Source organism: Neomonachus schauinslandi, chromosome 3, assembly GCF_002201575.2.
Source record: "Neomonachus schauinslandi chromosome 3, ASM220157v2, whole genome shotgun sequence".
Taxonomy (NCBI): domain Eukaryota; kingdom Metazoa; phylum Chordata; class Mammalia; order Carnivora; family Phocidae; genus Neomonachus; species Neomonachus schauinslandi.
Genome location: NC_058405.1, coordinates 162,792,321 through 162,813,697, shown reverse-complemented (window position 1 = coordinate 162,813,697; position 21,377 = coordinate 162,792,321). Strand labels below are relative to the sequence as shown.

The 21,377-nt window shown below is 37.8% G+C and overlaps 1 protein-coding gene across 4 annotated transcripts in view; it reads right to left on the bottom strand.

Annotated features, from left to right (window-relative positions):
- The window catches only part of PARD3B (par-3 family cell polarity regulator beta), a 996,466-nt gene that overhangs the window by 402,199 nt on the left and 572,890 nt on the right, over window positions 1-21,377 (bottom strand). For 3 of the 4 annotated variants that reach the window (XM_044913701.1, XM_044913703.1, XM_021703002.2), the window contains exon 11: window positions 5,206-5,391. The exons of the other annotated variant lie outside the window; for it this stretch is intronic. In XM_044913701.1, coding sequence (XP_044769636.1) covers window positions 5,206-5,391 — 186 coding nt within the window. The remainder of the gene's footprint in view (window positions 1-5,205; window positions 5,392-21,377) is intronic. 4 annotated transcript variants of the gene reach the window in all.

Below are 21,377 nucleotides of genomic sequence, written 5' to 3'. Positions count from 1 at the left end.
TCCCACAGTTGAGGATCTGCAATGGAGCGATTGACATCCTTGAGTGTAGGGTCTGTCGGTCAGAGGTAAAAACCTGGAAGACGTGACTGCTGGTAACAATTGTTATGGTTTTCCACCAGCAGAAAACATTTATCAATTTTAAGAAGAATGGGTAGTTGTAACATTTAGTGTTCCTTAAGAGCTGTCCCTTGTAACTTCCTTTGAATTCATTAACTATAGATCCACCACATGATTTATAGATACCAGTAGAGATGGAGTTGGAAATGACTCACACTGGGAACTCCTACTGGACTCCTGTTGAGTAGCTTGACTGCCGCTAACTGTTCCAGGTTATGAAGAGACATGAAGATTCAGGATCAAGCACTATATTCCCAGAAGTTCTGGAACTGTGTATATTCACTCTAAAAATTCACATTTTAGTCATTTCAAAATAGGGAGTTTACTTGTATTAGATCATTTTTTTTCTTTTACCTCATCCTAAATAGTGTAGATTATGAAATTCTACCTCTCTCAGAGGGAGTATTCCAAATTTCCTAAGCACACTAGAATCAAATTACTTAAATTATGTCTATTTCATATTCTGAGTGCATGCATTTGCAATTAGCTATGTCAGGCATTTTTCTTTCATTTAATTTCATCATCATCAAGTAGTATTTATTAAGCACAAACCTGGCTAATTAATTTTCTGGAGAATAACAGGTATTCTTAAATCCATTCTATTTAAGAGATCTTAAATAATCTGACACATGATATTTTTTCCCTTAGCAAAAATTGCCTTTAAATTTTAATTTTTACTTTATTATTTGAAGGTTTCAGGAGGACATATTCTACTCCCAAAGTCTGTATATTCAAATAAAAAATGTCATTCAGAATTAATATAACAGATTCCATGAGATTTTTATTCTTACTACAGCATACTAATATTCTATCTCAATTTTTTAAAAATATCACTATTCTAGTTATATTTTTTTCCTAAAAGTGATTTATTTTTAAGGTAGAAACTAAGAGAAATAGGCAGCTTAAGTTATTATAATCATTAGATGTAAAAATGCATTTTTTCTTAAAAATTCAGTTACTATAGTTCATGAAAAGCAAAGCAAAAGAAAGCCACTGATCTCAGAATTCAAAATGTTTAGCCAGTGAGGTCTTCAAACCTGTCGTCAAGACGTGTGTGCTTTAGTGGAGGAAAGGAAAAGCTAATTTTTATGTGGATTTGGGGAAAGGAGAGTATTCTTCTCAAGGTACTTTTTTTCTAACTGCAACAGAGACAATATTCCTTTTCATTTAACAATAATCACACCACCACATTCACTTTAAATTCCAATCACAGAACTGGAATTTTAGAAAAGCATCCTCAAGAACCTCATAATGCCACTCAGGTCTTGGTTCATAAGACATTAAACCCATAGACTTCTATCTAGTATTTTTGGGTTCTGGTAGCAATTACCCTGTACTTTCAGCGGCCAATGCCCAGTAAGAATGACAGAAACGAAAACGGAACTACAAACATGCAATGCCTGTTACTGTTTAAGCAAACTGGCATCAATACTCAGTCATATTTGGCTACTGTGGTCAATGGTCACTTTGTACTTTGAAAAGCAGAGCTCAAAATGATGCTTCAGAAGGGTCCACCAAGAACTCCGTGGGCTGAAGGGGTCTGAAATGGCAGATGTTGTGTCCTGACACAAGTGGGGAAGAGTTCTGGGACTTACTTCTTGATATGCAGAGTGGAATTTAAATATTAATGAGATTATGCATTTGGATAACTCTGAATAGTGTACAAATATTGTTCAGTTTGCCCGTCGAGTGAGAGGAATTCACTTCCAAGAGGGAATTCTAGAAGAACCAGGTGCTTTCATTTTCAAACAGAGATTTACATCTCCATTAGAAATAACTCAAATAAGGGAGGAAATAATAGAAAGCAGTAGCCCAAGAGGTAAATAAAAACAATACAAATAAATAAAAAGAGAAAAGAAAGAAAAAAGAGGCCCTCAATTATAGTCACAGTCATACAGTGGTTCGGGGCTTTTGCATCTGGCAAGAAGTAGCCTCTCTTTGTTTATACCAACGGAAGCCCCCAGGAGAATACAGCACAGAGAATCCACAGGAAGAATTTGGTCATACTTTTCAAAGTAGTTTAGTCTTCAAAAATCCACCTTCCCTAAAGGGAAAAACACCTTGAGAACCAATTAGTGGTACAAAGGGCCAGGAGAAAAAGATTGTGCTCTGGCAGAAAGATTATTTTGTTGATTTCAGGTAAAAACCTAGGGCCAGATGCTAAAGTGGATGTTCCCCATGCCTATCTCTCCTTTGCCCCAGGGACCCTGCAGTCTGTTACGTTTGTATCTTCTCAAACAGGGACAGGAACAAAGTCTCAAAACAATTTTTGTAAGACATAATCCTGAATCACAGAACAGGTGGCAATTTTCTGAAGAGTAACAGTGGATTATTGCAACAGCAGCAGAAGAACAAAAAGATACGTTCTCTCTCTCTTTTTCTGGTTAATCAGATTTCTTGTGAGCAAAGCTTAGTCCTCTATCCTTTACTCTGCAAAAAGTAAACAAGACAAATGGATACTAAACATTCACAATAAGGCTAAATTCATGATTGATGCCTCTTACTGTTTAAGATCAGCTATAAATATGCTGTCCAGTGGTTTTTAGTGGTGTGATTGTCTGACTCAGCAGACCAGTGTCAGGAAAGAAATTTACATAAATGGAAAGTGAAATCTTTCTTCAAGAAACAAGACGGTTAGAAACTGCTTAGGTAAGGAGATGCTCACTTACACAAACATGGATATACATATTAAACCTACTCTCCAATATCTGCTTGAGCTTAAGTTATTGCCCATAAAGAAGCTAAGATGTTTGCTTTTAATTTCCAAAAAATCATTTCAGTTCCAATTTTACTTGGAATAAATTCTGCAAACAGAACTGCCCTTAGGTATAAGAAGAATAAAATCAATCTGATATCCACAAGCATGACCAAGACTCATCCTTAAACACAGCACATGTTTAGATGTCTTGGCTAAGGGTGACAAGCATGATACCAGACAACTCCAGGGTAACAGCTCCTGATCTCTAGGAATATGAACGGATGAGATGAAGGAGGCTTCACTGCAGTGCAGTGGAGTGCAGGATCTGAAGTCAGACTGCCCGGGTTCAAATCTTAGTTTAAGCAATTCTTGGCTCTGTGACCACGGGAGAGGCACTGGGCTCTGTAATCTGCAATTTCCCTATGATGGAACGGCATGATAATCATCCAGTGTAAAAATGAAGAATAAAATTAGAGAATCCACCTGAAGTACTTATCACTGCACCCAGCATACATTAAGTGCTAAGCACAATGAAGGTTAATCGCTGCTATTGTTATTACTACTATTTTCCTTTTGCTCCTGGTTCTGCGCATCTGAGCCAGATGGGAGAGTTTGACAGACTGAACCACTGGCCCCAACTCTTCACCTTTCTCTGGACTCACACCTTTGCCACAGCCTCATCAGGGGTGGACTGTGTTTCTCCAGGCCTTGACCTTGGACTCACCCACATGCCTGCTTTGGTCAGAGGCGCCCATGCACACGTGCATATGTATGTTGTGTGAGCGGATCAGTGCCTAGGATTTAAGAGGCTTCACTCTTTGCTGCTGGCCCTCTGCCACCTCAGGGCATGAGAAGAACATGGTCCAGCTAGCACACTGGTCCTGGGTAGGTGAGGTACACGGAGGACATTCAGACCTGCAGACGTATGGTGAGACAAGAGACACAGCAGCCTGAACCACAGCCCCTTTGGTTGTCCTGCAGAGCCATGAGGGGCGTAAAGGCTTACTGATGTATGTTACTGAAATCTTGTCATTATTTATTATGCAAAAAAAAATTTAACTGATCCAAGGAGTACATTAAAAAGTTGTCTACCCACAATGAATTTCTTATTTCCCAAGGAAAAAAGGCATTAGCTCAGTGTCTAGGTCTGAAACAAATGTGGAATTATAAGTGAGAAGAGACAAAGGCTTCAACAAAGCCAGGATTCCAGGACCAGAGATGCTCCTGTAAACTCTACTTAGGCCTTCTTGGCTTTTGTTTAGGGAGGGTCACGTGTGATTAACAACAGATTATTTTTAAATGGCTAACATTTGTTGAAAGGTTCCCATAGGCACCGTGCTAGACAATATGCATACGGTATCTCTCTTAGTCCTCCTAAGAGCACTAGGAGGTAGGCTCTATTAATTTTACTCATTTTACAAATGAGGAAACTGAGGCATACGGAGACAAGTAACTTCTCCACATTGACAGCGGGTGAGAGTAGTCTGTAGTCTGGGCAGGATGCAAACTCAAGAAGCCTCATGGCATGGCATGAAATGATGATGGTGGGGAGGAGAGCTGGCAATAAGCACAAACATGGTTTCCCTCCCTCTCTAATCACTTTGCTGTTTTAATCACAGTGTGTGTGTTAATTTAATCCTTAGGACACTTGAATTAGGTGTTACCTATTATGCACCCTCCAGAGATGAAGAAAGGGGAGCACTGCAGGTCAAGTTCCTAGCCCACTTTCCCATGTGGCTAGCAATGGTGTGCTAGTTGGAGCACAAGGAGATGAAGCTGGATCTGAACCCAGGCAACCTAGTTAACCATTACACTATGTTAATAGCAATGATCACACTTCTCACCCCAATGTGAAAAGGCAGAATCACGTTCTTTCCTTTTTTTTCTGGAAATCTGTAAGCTTTTCCAAGTTCAAAGGCAAACATGCATTCCTGGCACCATGGCTATCTTCAAGTGCATATAATGTGATAAATAACCTTTAATTTACACTACAATCATTCTCAAGCTGCACTGAGCTTTCATTCTTGCAAAAGCAATTTCCTTATTTGTTGCCTTCATGTTGACTTGTTTTTAGTTTTGTTTTTCTGAATGTATTTTTAGGTTCAACTCTGTCAGGTTACAAATTCAGAGGAATCCTAACAGAGTGATAAAAGGAATGGGAGAAAGAGTATTAATCATGATGGGTTTAGAGAACAACGTCTAGAAAATAAAACTAACCACACAGAGTGTGAACACAGATGATTGTTGTCCAGATCTGTTCACACATACACTTCCTGCACCTGCAGGAGAGCCTTGTGGTCTCACGTCTTCAGACACTCTCTCCACCCAGTTCCCAAACAGCCACATCTTAAGCACCTTCACACTGACATGCAAACAGCAGTCCCACTGACCTTGAAAGCAGCACCTCCATGGATGATGGATTTGATAAAAATTCCCAAGTCCGTTCCAGTTTCTCGAGATTTGTTCCCTTTCAAGCTCACGCCAAGACCAGCAGAACCTGAATCATTCAGGGGGATCTCAAAGGTGAGTTGCTCAGTTGTTTCCAGTGAGAGTGCATAGCAATCAGGTTCTCCTTTCTGTTGAAGTATACATGGAAAGAGTGAAGGGAAGAAAGCAGATTAGTGTTTACACCCAAATGGCCAAACACAGAGGCAACTGGCAAGACAGTTTGATTGGACCTCTAACAGGCTGGTCTTCTCTCTCTACAAGGGGCCACCACCATGTCCATGGGTGGTGGAAGAGTTCTTGGGAGTCATATTTCCTGATGGTCAACAGAGAGGATCCTTTGGCTAGGTGGAGTCATGCCATTTGAAACATCCTGAAAATATTTGGAAATTCTGCAGAATAGTCCCAATAATTAAAAAGGCTGGATATTACTTAGGGGATCTTAAGTACCAGAAAAGACCTTAGAGATAAGGTGATCTTAATATCTTCATTATACAGATGAAGAAACAGCTTAGTGTAGAAACATGCTAAAATTTTGGGGAAATATTTGGCTTGTATAATTTAAAACACATTATTTACCATGGAAAAAATGTTCTTGATCAAGAATGTCAATTGGATAGAGAGAACTGAAAAAAATGTTATCTTAAACTTAGGGAAATGTGATTTATAATGAGAATCACTAAATTAAACTTCACTTTGTCCAACTCATGCCTTAAGTTTGCTTCTTTGAGAGTATAACTCACTGGCAATCAGATTTTGAACCTAAACAAAAATGATAATGCACGACAAACATTTGTGTCCATCTAGCCACAACCACAGCTGTTCTCAAAAAAATAGAGTAACAGTGTACGGAGGCAACAGGCACACTTAGGGTTCAAGTTTCCAGGGAGAAGCATAAGGTTAATCATACTTGGCCCCTGATGTTTTCAAATATACAGCAGCGACTACAGAAAAGTGCTGTCCATATGATAATCTTTGCAGGTGTCCCTACTGCATCCCTCCCAAGCTCGCAGAAACGTGAAACTCGGCCACAGTGTTTAACTGGAAAATTTGAAAATGAGATAGCCCTAGAAACCTTCAAATCATTCTAGGTCGGTAGTTCTTTCCTCTCTGTAATTATGTCTAGAAACTCTCATCTTAGGTCACTTCTATAAAATTGCGTATTTTAAAAATGACTGTGAATGTCTGAATATCAGTCACCAAATAACAACTATAAAATGAGAAGTCACCAAGAACCCATAATTAAAACAGGATTAAGAGGCTGATCAGTGCCAGACCCACTGATTTAGTATTTTCAACTCCTACCAAAATAGAGAAAGCCCATGTCTACCTTTAAAGAAATAGTTCCTTCATTTAATTTCACTGTAAATGAAGTTAGCTATAAAAATTTGGACAATAGGTGGTTTCAAAGAAATGAAACTTTACTGCTTGATTAATAAACCCATTACTAGTTAGTTCTTTTAACAAACTCATTATATTATTATCTAAGAAGCATCCCATTATTTGATTCAAACTAGCTGTCCTTTTTTCCCCTCCATGGGAATGCCATAGTTAAATATGAAAAGTAAATTGTTAGCCTTCATCTTTGTCTTCTAGAATGTCCTATTTAGAACATTTGATAATCATTTATGCTTCCCAGTCTCTCTGGGGTTTGCTTAATTTTAGTCTAATAAAGTTCCACTGAATTAAAGTACAAATTAAAGAACAGCTGTTCTTCCTAGAGGTTTGTGAACACCATTTTAGAGGAAGACTAGAAGCTTCTTTGGCTTTTTATCTACTAGAGACAAAATGACACAAGGCTAAGTTTTGCTTGAGTAATGTTTTCAAACCACTTTATTCTGTGATCAAATATGATTTCCTTGGCAACTGTGTTTAATTAAGATTGACAATCACTATTTGTACCAACACCTTTCATTTATTACATATGTGGTAAAAACAAAATAGAAACCAAGTGATTTATGGCTATCTTTTCATTTGTGCGTATGTCTTATTTCATTTTTTTGTTTTTATTTTAATTCCAGTTAGTTAACATACAGTGTTATATTAGTTTCAGGTGTACGATATAGTGATTCAATACTTCCATACATCACCTTGTGCTCATCACAAGTGCCCTTCTTAATCCCCTTCACCTATTTAACCCATCCCCACACCGACCTCTCCTCTGGTAACCATCAGTTTGTTCTCTATAGTTAAGAGTCTGTTTCTTGGTTTGTCCCTTTCTCTCTCTTTTTCCCTTTGTTCATTTGTTTTCTTAAATTCCACATCTGAGTGAAATCATATGATATTTGTCTTTCTCTGACTTATTTCACTTAGCATAATACTCTCTAGCTCCATTCACATTGTCGCAAATGGCAAGATTTCATTCTTTTTGTGGCTGAGAAATATTCCATTGTACACATATGCCATATTTTCTTTATCCTTTCATCAGTTGATGGACACTTGGGCTGTTTCCATAATTTGGCTACTGTAGATAAAGCTTCTATAAACATCAGGGTGCATGTATCCCTTTGAATTAGTATTTTCGAATTCTTGGGTAAATACCTAGTAGCGCAGTTACTAGATCATAGGGTAGTTCTATTTTTAACTTTTTGAAGAAACTCCATACTGTTTTCCAGAGTAGCTGCACCAGTTTGCATTCCCATCAACAGTGCAAGAGGGTTCCCCTTTTAAGTCCCTGATACCTGACAGCCAGAAATAGAACAACAAAAACAATCTAGTGGCTAACAATGGTTCTAAGTGCTTTACACATATTAACATACTTACTCTTCATAACAACCCTATGAGGAATATTATCATGCCCATTTTACAGATGAGGAGACTGAAATGCACAGCAGGTAAGTACCATGATTACAGTCCATGAGACTTGACAGTGTTGGGGCTTTGTGAGGTCAAGGCAGTGTGGTTACTGTGTCAGACTCTTAACTGCTATGCTATGTCTCAACCTCTGTGAACCACTATGACTTGGCCTACTCACAAGAAATCCCAAGACTGATTCCCACAACGACAGTGAGACACAATGCAATTTCACGTACTCTACTCAACTATAGTTCTGTTTTATATCTTTCTGACACTATATCAGGCTCAAGGCATAATTAGTGGCATTATCATTGCTATTCACCCAATGGTGAAGGAAGCCATTATAGTAGTTAACATAGCCATTTCCTCTATTAGAAATAAATGTCCCTTTACCTAATATACAAAAAAAATCAATATGCTGAATGTCTTCCTTCAATAATCTTGCTTCAACAAAGAACTCTAAAAATTAAACTCAAATCTTGCCAGACAGCATTTTGGAGAAGAGGAATTAAGGCCTCACAAATGCCCCAAATGCAGGACCTTAGTGATAGGATGATCCCAAAGGCAATGACATACCCACATATCCACACTTTGGATCCTCCCTTGCTTCCTATCTTTCAGACAAGAGCTCTTTCTACAATACCCCTTGCTTTTTACACTCACAATTATCCAGAGGGGAAAAAAATCGAGATGCTGGCATAAGAAAGGAAATCTTGTGAATTTCATTCATTTTTTTTTTTTTTTCTTTTCATTATTTCTTATTCTTTGCCACTGGAGGCCATGTCTCTCGATACAAAGTCTGTGAGGTTCCTTGAGCCAGGCCCAGGATGGATGCCCAAATGCCCCTAGCGCATATGTCTTGGCCTAATGCCCTGGTACCCACCCAGGGCCAGCCTTTCAGGGTCCACAACTAAAGCTTTCTCAATCTCAGCAGTACTGAATTTTGGGGCCTGATAATTCTTTGTTGTGGAAGGCTGTCCTATGCATTAAAGGACAGTCAGCAGAATCTGTGGCTATTACCTACTAGATGCCAATAGTACCTCCTTCCCCAGTTATGATAACCCCAAATGCCTTCAGACACTGCCAAATGTCTCCTGGGCTCAAAATCACTTCCAGCTGAAAACCACTGCCCTGTACAGTCAACTTTAACTGCCAAGTACTGTCAAGTTTAAGGCAACTGCCAAGTATGGTCAAGTTTAAGGCAAGTAGGGTCCAGAGAAGTATTTGGGATTTCAGTGTTGCCTGCTGATATGTTCCCAAGTACCAGAAAGGGACTAAGTCTCAGGCTACAGGTTTGTGACTGACCACTTAGTTGGTCACGGATTTCTGCACTTAGTTATGTCTCTGATTGTACGTCTCTCATTATATGGCAGCTAATTTTCTAGGGGAAGAAATATGGTCTTTGGGGGATTAACAGAGTAAGAAAAGTGATAAATATTGAATTTATTGGTACATACACAAAATGCTGACTTTTACTAATATAACGCAGAAGAAAAATTTAGCCTATCAAGTCATGTTTGTTAGGTTAGTTATGCTTCTGTATATGCTGATTTGTACTTTTCTTATTTATTAAGAATCATAGACTTCTATAAAATAGTATTAACATAAAGACTTCTACTCATGTGAGAACATAACATTAAGTATAATAATGTATGTGTACAGTACATTTCAACTATATAACATATACACTATCTATACACTGACACCTACCCATCTACCTATTACCTACCTGCCTCACAACCCTGCCCCATCTCTCTGCATATGTGTATATATCTGCATAGAAAAAAAAGATAGTTATCCATTGGCACTGCAATATGGACCACAGTTTCCTTCTTTGTAATTTTTCTGTGTTTTCTAGACATTTACCCATCATTATAAAAAGATAAATGTTTTTGAAAGGAATTTATGAAGGTATAAGAACCATTTGCTATATTATTGCACGGCCAACTAGAAAGATGTAAACACATCTCTATAATGACACACACGCATGTTTACACATACGCATTTTCTAATACTACCTATACTATATGTAATATGTATTACCCTGCAGTAGTATATATACTATATGCATTCTTTAAAACTACATAATATATAATGTGTATGTGCATTCTCTATATACATATATATGCAGGTGTGTTTATGTGTGCATGTATGTGTGTAGTACATTTATATCCCTCTTAGATTGCCAATGACTTCCATGTTACTAAATCCGATGGTCAATTGTCATCTTTTATCTTTCCTGATCTACAGGAGCATTAGACCAAATTGATGAAGCCCTACTTTTTGAAATATTTTCTTTTCTTGGTCCCAGGACATCACTTTCTTACAGTTCATCTCCCGCTTCATGGTAGACTCCTTTACAATTCCCTTTGCTGATTCTTCCCCATCTCACCAATCTTTAAGTTAGTGTCCTAAGAATCATTTTTGAAGTTACCTCACCTAATTTCATGGTTTTAAATATTATTTACACACTCATGAGGCATAAATTCCTATCTCCACCTCTCTCCCCTAAACAAGACTCACATAACCAATTCTCTAGTGAACAATTTTATTAGGATTCCTACCTTGAAATCCTCATGTCGAAGTAGATCATCCCTTAAACCTGTTCCTCCTGAGCAAGTATAGGGAACTGTATTCTTTCAGACATTCTAGCAAGAGACCTCAATGTCATTGTTGATTTCCTTCTTATCTCACACTCTATATCCAACCCGTCAGCAACTCCTGTCAGCTCTACTTTAAAAACACACCCAGGGCGCCTGAGTGGCTCAGTCAGTTAAGCATCTGCCTTGGGCTTAGGTCGTGATCCCAGGGTCCTGGGATCGAGGCCCACATCTGGCTCTGTGCTCAGCCAACTCCCCCTGCTCGTGCTCTCTCTGTCTCTGTCTCTAATAAATTAATGAAATCTTAAAAAAAACCAAACATCCAGAATTCTATCACTTTAACCATCTGGGGCACGACTGCTTCTCTCCTGACACTCTCTGTACTAGTGTCTCCTTTCTGCCTCCCTGCTTCCACTTTTCTCCTCTTCAGGGTATTTCTCAACACAGCAGCCAGAATGGTCCCATTAAAACAAATACTCAAAACCTTCTGGTGACTTCCCACCTCATTCAAAGAAAATGTCAGTGTCCTACAAATTCTAAGCTGAGTGCCCTGACTCTTCTCTCTGCTCATCTCTACTACTACTGATCCTATGCTTGCTGCATTGCCTTTCTTCTTTTCTTCAGTACATCCTTCATCCTTCATGCTTCTGCCCAAGACCTTCGCATAACCTCTTCTCTCTGCTGTGAATGCTCCTCCCCTAGATTCCTGCAGACCTCCTTCCCTCACTACCTTCAATTTTCTGTTCAAATATCAATTTACAGGCACCTGGGTGGCTCAGTCGGTTAAGCGACTGCCTTCGGCTCAGGTCATGATCCTGGAGTCCCGGGATCGAGTCCCGCATTGGGCTCCCTGCTCGGCGGGGAGTCTGCTTCTCCCTCTGGCCCTCCTCCCTCTCATGCTCTGTCTCTCATTCTCTCTGTCTCAAATAAATAAATAATAATAAAAAAAATCTTTAAACAAATATCAATTTACTAGTGAGGTTGTCCCTGACCATTCAGTTTCAAATTGCTTAAATGCCCTCTCAATACCATCCTACCCATGTCTACTATCCTGCTTTTCCTCCACAGTACTTATCACATATTGTATACATGCTTATTTTATTTTTTTAAATTTATTTATTTATTAGAGAGAGAGAGAGCTTGGGGGGCAGGAGGAGAAAGAGAGAGTCTTAAGTAGACTCCATGTTGAGCATAGAGCCCGACTCAGGGCCCGATCTCACGAATCTGAGACCACCACCAGAGCCAAAACCACTTAACCACTTAGTCGTTTAAACAACTTTACCACCCAGGTGTTCCTGCTCATTTGTTTTTGTTTGTTTGTTTGTTTCTTTTATTATTTTTTTAATTTTTAACTTTATTTTTAATTTTATTTTGTTTTTAATAGGGTCTCTTGAATGCGGGAACTTTTACATTATTCTGATTCCTTTTCCACCAATTTATTGCCAGTGCTTAAAACAGTGCCAGACTCAAAAATAGGCACTGGATAACTATTTGCTGAGTGAATAAACATACATAGATAGATACAGATGTTTGTGTGTATGTCCAACAGTATGTGCTTGTGTATACGTACACGTGTATCTGTAAATACGTATTTGTGGGTTGTATACATATATATGTAAAAAAATAAACTGCTGGTATCACATTTGATTTCTACCATTCCAGATTTCACTAATTTAAAGGTTTATAAATTAGTTCTTACATTAAAAATAATTATAAAAAGCACAAAGTATCATAGTTTTAAGAAACCTTAAAAGTAACCTAGTCCAATTTCCCTTTTCACACAATGCTTCCAGTTCCTAGGAGAGATGATAACATAGCTCAGTGTCAGCATCAGATCCTCAATGAAGGCATCAAGAGGTGTTATTGCTACCAATCTGTGATGAACACTGGACTGCTCATGGTTTTAAATTATAACATGTACTTCAAAACTTTACTGAATACTGCAAACAGCAGTATTCATGGTACATTTCATCAAGTCTGGGAAGCACTGTGATCCAGTATCCAAAGACACACCAGCCATCTTTCTGTCTGTTTACCCTCCAAGCAAAAACATATATGTGTACACATACACCTATAAACAAAAGTTTCATGAAACAATACTTAACCAGAGTGCAATGCCTTTTAGTGATTTCTATGATATTTTATTTAATTTTTAATTTGGTCACAATCCTCTACACTAATTTCATAATCCAATACTGGAACATAATTTTCAATTGGGAAAACACTGAAATTATTTATATATATATAATTTTATTAAATAAAAAAATAAATGAAATGCAAAACCAAATGGTGAGTAAATTGTTAACAGGTATAAGTAAAATTAGATATATATGTATATACATATATATATTGTTTTTATTAAATAAAAAATAAATGAGATGCAAAACCAAATGGTGAGTAAATTGTTAACTGACTTATCCTAATTTTTATAAGCCATTTTAATGTTTTATCCTAACCACCCCTAGCCTTAATTAATCCTTTAATCTCTTTTATACAAATTTTCTTCAAGTTCTTACAGCTGCTGTTGTTATCATAATTAAATATATTTTACCTTATCCCTCCCATCCAGTTATGTCTTTCCCTATTTTTCCATTCCCTCACTTTGTTCTCTGTAATACTATCTCTATTCCCAAGCACAACGAATAACCTATTAGAGCTGGAACAAAGAAATGAGATTGGCCCATTCTGGCCTGAGTGACAAGAGTCACTCTTTGCAAAACATAGTGATCCAACAAATTTTTATCAAGCATCTCGTACGTATGCAACACTGTTATATGAAGTGGCCAGTCTACATAGAGATAATTGGCAAAAAGTTTACTGTACAATATGCGAGGACCTTTCTGTTTCATTCACAGAATTATCTGGAAAGGAAGAGTCGAATTTAAGAATAGGAAAAAAGAAACAGAGGAATCTACATAGTTGGACCTTGAGAGATATACTAACCATTTTTATCAAACAAATATCATGGAGAATAAAGAAGCTGAGAAAAAGAGAGATAAACAACTACTGGATCATGAGGGGAGAATTCGAGAGATAAGTGATACCATAAAGCAAAACAACATTAGAATAATTGGGATCCTAGAAGAAGAAACAGAGAAAGGGGCAGAAGTTGTATTGGAGCAAATTATAGCAGAGAACTTCCCTAATTTGGGGAACGAAACAGGCATCAAAATCCAGGAGGCACAGAGAAACCCCTCAAAATCAGTAAAAACAGGTCAACCCCCCAACATCTAAAGTAAAACTCACAAGTCTCAAGGGACAAAGAGAAAAATCCTGAAAACAGCTCAGGACAAAAGGTCTGTAATCTACAATGGTAGAAACATTAGATTGGCAGCAGATCTATCCACAGAGACCTGGCAGGCCAGAAAGGACTGGCAGGATATACTCAGAGCACTAAATGAGAAAAATATGCAGCCAAGAATACTATATCCAGCTAGGCTGTCACTGAAAATAGAAGGAGAGATCAAAAGCTTCCAGGACAAACAAAAACTAAAAGAATTTGCGAACACCAAACTAGCCCTACAAGAAATATTGAAAGGGGTCATCTAAGCAAAGAAAGAGCCTAAAAGTAACATAGACAATATACAGTAACAGTCACCTTACAGGCAATACAATGGCACTAAATTCATATCTTTCAATAGTTACCCTGAATGTAAATGGGCTAAATGCCCCAATCAAAAGACACAGGCTATCAGATTGGATTAAAAAAACAAGACCCATCGATATGCTGTCTGCAAGAGACTCATTTTAGACCCAAAGACACCTCCAGTTTGAAAGTGAGGGGGTGGAAAACCATTTACCATGCTAATGGACACCAAAAGAAAGCTGGGGTGGCAATCCTTATATCAGACAAATTAGATTTTAAACCAAAGACTATAATAAGAGATGAGGAAGGACACTACATCATAGTTAAAGGGCCTATCCAACAAGAAGATCAAACAATTGTAAATATCTATGCCCCTAACATGGGAGCAGCCAGTTATACAAGCCAGTTAATAACAAAATAAAAGAAACACATCGACAATAATACAATAATAGTAAGGGACTGTAACACACCCCCTCACTGAAATGGATGGATCATCTAAGCAAAAGATCAACAAGGAAATAAAGGCTTTAAATGCCACTGGACCAGATGGATTTCACAGATATATTCAGAATATTCCATCCAGGTGACCTCGTGGCACAATGGTAGCGCGTCTGACTCCAGAATATTCCATCCCAAAGCAACAGAATACACATTCTTCTCTAGTGCCCATGGAACATTCTCCAGACTAGATCTCATCCTGAGTCACAAATCAGGTTTCAACTGGTACCAAAAGATTAGGATCATTCCCTGCATATTTTCAGACCACAATGCTTTGAAACTAGAACTCAATCAAAAGAAGAAAGTTGAAAGAACTCAAATACATGGAGGTTAAAGAGCATCCTACTAAAGAATGAATGGGTCAACCAGGAAATTAAAGAAGAATTAAAAAAATTAATGGAAACAAATGAAAATGAAAACACAACTTTTCAAAATCTTTGGGATGAAGCACAGGCGGTCCTAAGAGGGGAGTATATAGCAATACAAGCCTTTCTCAAGAAACAAGAAAGGTCTCAAATACACAACCTAACCCTACACCTGAAGGAGCTGGAGAAAGAACAGCAAATAAAGCCTAAGCCCACCAGGAGAAGAGCAATAATAAAGATCAGAGCAGAAATCAATGAAATAGAAACCAAAAGAACAGTAGAACAGATCAACAAAACTAGGAGCTGGTTCTTTGAAAGAATTACCAAGATTGATAATCCCCTGGCCAGACTTATCAAAAAGAAAAGAGAAAGGACCCAAATAAATAAAATCATGAATGAAAGAGGACAGATCACAACCAATACCAAAGAAATACAATTATAAGAACATATTATGAACAAGTATATGCCAGCAAATTAGATAATCTGGAAGAAATGGGTGCATTCCTAGAGATGTATAAACTACCAAAACTGAACCAGGAAGAAATAGAAAACCTGAAAAGACCCATAACCAGTAAGGAAATTGAAGCAGTAATCAAAAATCTCCCAACAAACAAGAGCCCAGGGCCAGATGGCTTCCCAGGGGAATTCTACCAAACGTTTAAAGAAGAATTAACACCTATTCTTCTGAAACTGTCCAAAAAATAGAAATGGAAGGAAAACTTCCAAACTCATTTTATGAGGCCAGCATTACCTTGGTCCCAAAACCAGACAAGACCCCATCAAAAAGGAGAACTACAGAGCAATATCCCTGATGAACATGGATGCAAAAATTCTCACCAAAATACTAGCCAATAGGATCCAACAGTACATTAAAAGGATTTTTCACCACCACCAAGTAGGATTTATTCCTGGGCTGCAAGGTTGGTTCAATATCCACAAATCAATCAATGTGATACACTACATTAATAAAAGAAAGAACAAGAACCATATGATCCTCTCAATAGATGCAGAAAAAGCACTTGACAAAGTACAGCATCCTTTCTTGATCAAAACTCTTCACAGTGTAGGGATAGAGGGTACATACCTCAATATCATAAAAGCCATCTATGAAAAAAACCACAGCGAGTATCATTCTCAATAGGGAAAAACTGAGAGCTTTTCCCCTAAGGTCAGGAACATGGCAGGGATGTCCACTATCACCACTGCCATTCAACATAGTACTAGAAGTCCTAGCCTCAGCAATCAGACAATAAAAAGAAATAAAAGGCATCTGAATCGGCAAAGAAGAAGTGAAACTCTCACTTTTTACAGATGATATGATATTGTATGTGGAAAACCCAAAATACTCCACCCCAAAACTGCTAGAACTCATACAGATTTCAGTAAAGTTGCACGATATAAAATCAATGCACAGAAATCAGTTACATTTCTATACACCAACAATAAGACAGAAGAAAGAGAAATTAAAGAGTCGATCCCATTTACAATTGTACCCAAACCCTTAAGATATCTAGGAATAAATCTAACCAAATAGGCAAAGAATCTGTACTCTGAAAACTACAGAATACTCATGAAAGAAATTGAGGAAGACACAAAGAAATGGAAAAACGTTCCATGCTCATGGCCTGGACGAACAAATACTGTGAAAATGTATGCTACCTAGAGCAATCTACACATTTAATGCAATCCCTATCAAAATACCATCAACTTATTTCAAAAAAATGGAACAAATAATCCTAAAATTTGTGTGGAACCAGAAAAGACCCCAAATAGCCAGAGGAATGTTGAAAAAGAAAAACAAAGCTGGTGACATCACAATTCCAGACTTCAAGCTCTATTACAAAGCTGTGATCATCAAGACAGTATGGTACTGGCACAAGAACAAGAACAGACACATAGATCAATGGAACAGAATAGACAGCTCAGAAATGGACCCTCAACTCTATGGTCAACTAATCTTCGACAAAGCAGGAAAGAATGTGCAATGGAAAAAAGACAGTCTCTTCAACAAATGGTGTTGGGAAAATTGGACAGCCACATGCAGAAGAATGAAACTGGGCCATTTCCTTACACCACACACAAATATACTCAAAATGGATGAAAGACCTAAATGGCAGACAGGAATCCAACAAAATCCTAGAGGAGAACACAGGCAGCAACCTCTTTGACTTCAGCCGTAGCAACTTCTTCCTAAACACATCACCAAAGGCAAGGGAAGCAAGGGCAAAAATGAACTATTGGGACTTCATCAAGATAAAAAGCTTTTGCACAGCAAAGGAAACAGTCAACCAAACCAAAAGATAACCGACAGAATGGGAGAAGATATTTGCAAATGACATGTCAGATAAAGGGCTAATATCCAAAATCTATAAAGAACTTAACAAACTCAACACCCAAAGAACAAATAATCCAATCAAGAAATGGGCAGAAGACATGAACAGACATTTCTGCAAAGAAGACATCCAAATGGCCAACAGACACATGAAAAAGTGCTCAACATCACTGGGCATCAGGGAAATACAAATCACACCAGTCAGAATGGCTAAAATGAACAAGTCAGGAAACGACAGATGTTGGCAAGGATGCGGAGAAAGGGGAATCCTCCTACACTGTTGGTGGGAATGCAAGCTGGTGTAGCCACTCTGGAAAACAGTATGGAGGGTCCTCAAAAAGTTGAAAATAGAGCTATCCTACAACCCAGCAGTTGCACTACTGGGTATTTACGGCAAAGACACAAATGTAGTGATCTGAAGGGGCACGTGCACCCCAATGTTTATAGCAGCAATGTCCACAATAGCCAAACTATGGAAGGAGCCTAGATGTCCATCAACAGATGAATGGATAAGAAGATGTGGTGTACATATATACAATGGAATATTATGCAGCCATCAAAAGGAATGAAATCTTGCCATTTGCAATGACATGGATGGAACTGGAGGGTATTATGCTAAGTCAAATAAGTCAATCAGAGAAAAACAAGTATCATATGACCTCACTGATATGAGGAATTTGAGAAACAAGACAAAGGATCATAGGGGATGGGAGGGAAAAATGAAACAAGATGAAACCAGAGAGGGACACAAACCATAAGAGACTCTTAATCCCAGGAAACAAAGTGAAGGTTGCTGGAGGGAGGGGGGTGGCAGGATGGGGTGGCTGGGTGGACACTGGGGAGGGTATGTACTATGGTGAGTGCTGTGAATTGTGTAAGACTGATGAATCACAGACCTTTACCCCTGAAACAAATAATAGATTATACGTTAACTTAAAAAAAGACAAAAAAAAAAAAACAAATATCAAAAGTAATTACTCAGTGTGAGAAGAGGAAAGGGAGGTGGAAGATGACTTGCTAGGCATCTATATTATTTGCTTAAGAGTATTCCAAATAGGGCCATCTCTGGAATCAGAAATGTTCTTTAGTGCAAAGCAGTACTTGATTCACACATGCTAGTATAGTAATAACCCAGCCTTCCAAACTCCAGGGGAATCCACCGGTCTGTAGGGCCAGTGTTCAATTTCTCAGAAGCCTAGGTCAGACCTGAAAGCATCCATGCTGAATCTTTTATGGCCCTCATTTCATTCAATGCTGTGCTCTTGGCTCAGCACAAGCAAGCTCTGGATGTCTTTGCCTTGCCTCCCAAATGTGTAATTAGTCTGTGCTGTGAGCTTACTTTATGCAAGAGTTATGATTTACATGCAATCATTTTGTCAATTACCAAAACTCAAACAAGAGGGCTTTAAGGGGAAAAAAAATGAATATATATATATATTATATAAAGCATATATATATTTTATATAAAGCATATATATATGTTATATAAAGCATATACATATATATTTTATATAAAGCAAAAGCCATACCTGGCAATTCTGCCAGGATATTTTATAATAAGCTTAAGCACTATTTACTTTTGCCTAAGTAAATTCTAAGGAATTTGAGGTGATAAAACTTTTGTTATAGCTAAATAAATTTTCATTACAATGAAAGGATAAGATACCCGCAAGACATGTAATTTTCTGAATTTTTAACATTTTCTAAAAAAGTATGGGTAGCTATTATAAGCATGAAAAGGTTTTGGTCAATTGGATTACATAAAATTCAGAATGTGAATATCACCCTTGAGTAGGGATAAGAGGCTCCTTCCAGCAGCTGGGAGGCATTCTATTTTAGATTGTACTTTTCAGAGAGTAAAGAAAACACAGCAAGAGATGAGCAGGCACATGCAAAGGTAAATGGCGATCCAAGGATGATTATCTTAATAAATTTAAAAGACTTCCCCCCCCAGCTGTTGCTAATATATAAATGAAATCAGCAGAACCCTGGGTGATTTATAAGTGGACAGATTATTTTTTAAAGTCTTTCACCTTCTGGGCAATATAGACAAATCAGAAGAAAGAGTCAGAGGTCATACTGCAGATAATTTAAAAATCTTCTGAGTCATACTGTAGGTTGTTGATAATTAACCCAATCAATGGGGGAAACTTCTTAAATGTAGGTTTCTTATGGGTAGCTCGATTATCAATATAGTAAATATATGTCCTCCTTATGTGATGTCCTTAAGTAAATATTCATCTACGTTCAAGCACTTTATAACCAAAGACCCGAATGAAGAAAATCCTACAAAATGTCTGTAATTGAGACACTTTTTTCATGTTTTTTGATATCCATTCTCTGGAAAGGATGAGGAAAGACCCTACTGAACATAAGAGCTGACTTCTGACTGCACTTACCAAAATTTCCTTTAAGTCAAAGATTAATCTAATACCAGGAAACAAATTTCCAAAAAAAATGTCCATTCTTCATTGTCTGCTCAATATAAAAATGCTTTAATGTAATACTAAGAGATTAAAACTAACAGAAGTAAGTCAAAGTTAAGATTCCTATAGCTATCCTTTTTCTTCTCCTACTTATGGTATATATACTTGAAAGATCAGCAAATTCCATAGTTTAGTAACACTGGCAAAAAACACTGTTTTTTCTTTTTTCTGATAAACATGGAAGAAATGAATATAATATATTGCATCATGAAAAGTAGTATAAATGAATATATTACAATTCAGGCAGCATGGATTCTTTATAAAACTAGAAACTGCTTTGTTTATATGGGGAAGAAATAGGTCCTTTTTGTTTTGTGTTTATTCCTTCCCATTAAAAGTGAACTACGGAAACCTGATTAAAATGTCTTAAACCTTTTATAGACAATCATTCAGTGTTTAAAATACAAGAATACACGCTTTTACATAAGATTTAAGAACAAACAGTACGATTGTAATAATACTCTAAAAAGGAAGCATAGAGGGCCTGATTCTTAGAGGAGCAGACCTATTTGAAAAGCTGGAGTCCTAGGTGAAATACTTCCAATATCTTTGCCACCCCAAATACTCTGTCTGCCAAGCTACCTGCATTTAACAGCTTTAAAAGACAACTCAACTATCCAGGACAAAAGCTGAACATAAATAAAAAATACGGAGCACTTCATGGAAGTGAGCACACCAATTATGGTGCCTGTTCCACACACAGCCTGTCACTGTTCAGGAAGGGGTAGCAACTCACTGAATTGGAGGTGCCCTCCGACCCCACGACTGTCAGTCCATAGGTGGCTCATGCTTGCTGCAGGGGTCTGGCCCAAGGCCACGCCCAATTAGAGAGGGTTTTAGGAACCAACTATGCCAGCCAAATTGGTTCCTTCTAAGACTTGGATCCATGTAAGGTCTAGAACACAGGGTCACAGTCATTGCATGTGAGGACAAATACCCCAATAGTTTCTATTATGAAAAATTCTAGGGAAAAGGTTTATTTTAGGACTTCTCACTGCTTTTAAGAGGTTAATACATATTCCCTAATTTCACTTGATCACGGAAAACACCTTTGCATGAAGCATATTAGAGGAAAAGTATTCCCCCCTACACTTAAAGACATGTTGCTTTAGAGAACACAGGGGAGGTCAGGGTAGAAAGGAATGGAGTGGGGAACAGAGAAGGCTCAAGAGAGAAGAAATCTTGTAGGTCATGAACAATGTCCTAGAGATACCACAGAGCCTCACGGTTAAGTTTCTAGTTCCATTACTTCTGTGTCACGCTTCTGTGTACATGCCGTATGTCACAACTCGCATCATCGATAAAAGAGTATCATAGAAGAAAAGTACAGACTCAGGCCAGGCTTCCAAAGACATAGAACAGCAAGTACATTCTGGAGCCCTTATTCCATAAAGGGGAAAAAAAATGACATTTAGTTTCTTTACGAGAAATTAATTTATTTTTATTTTTAGTTT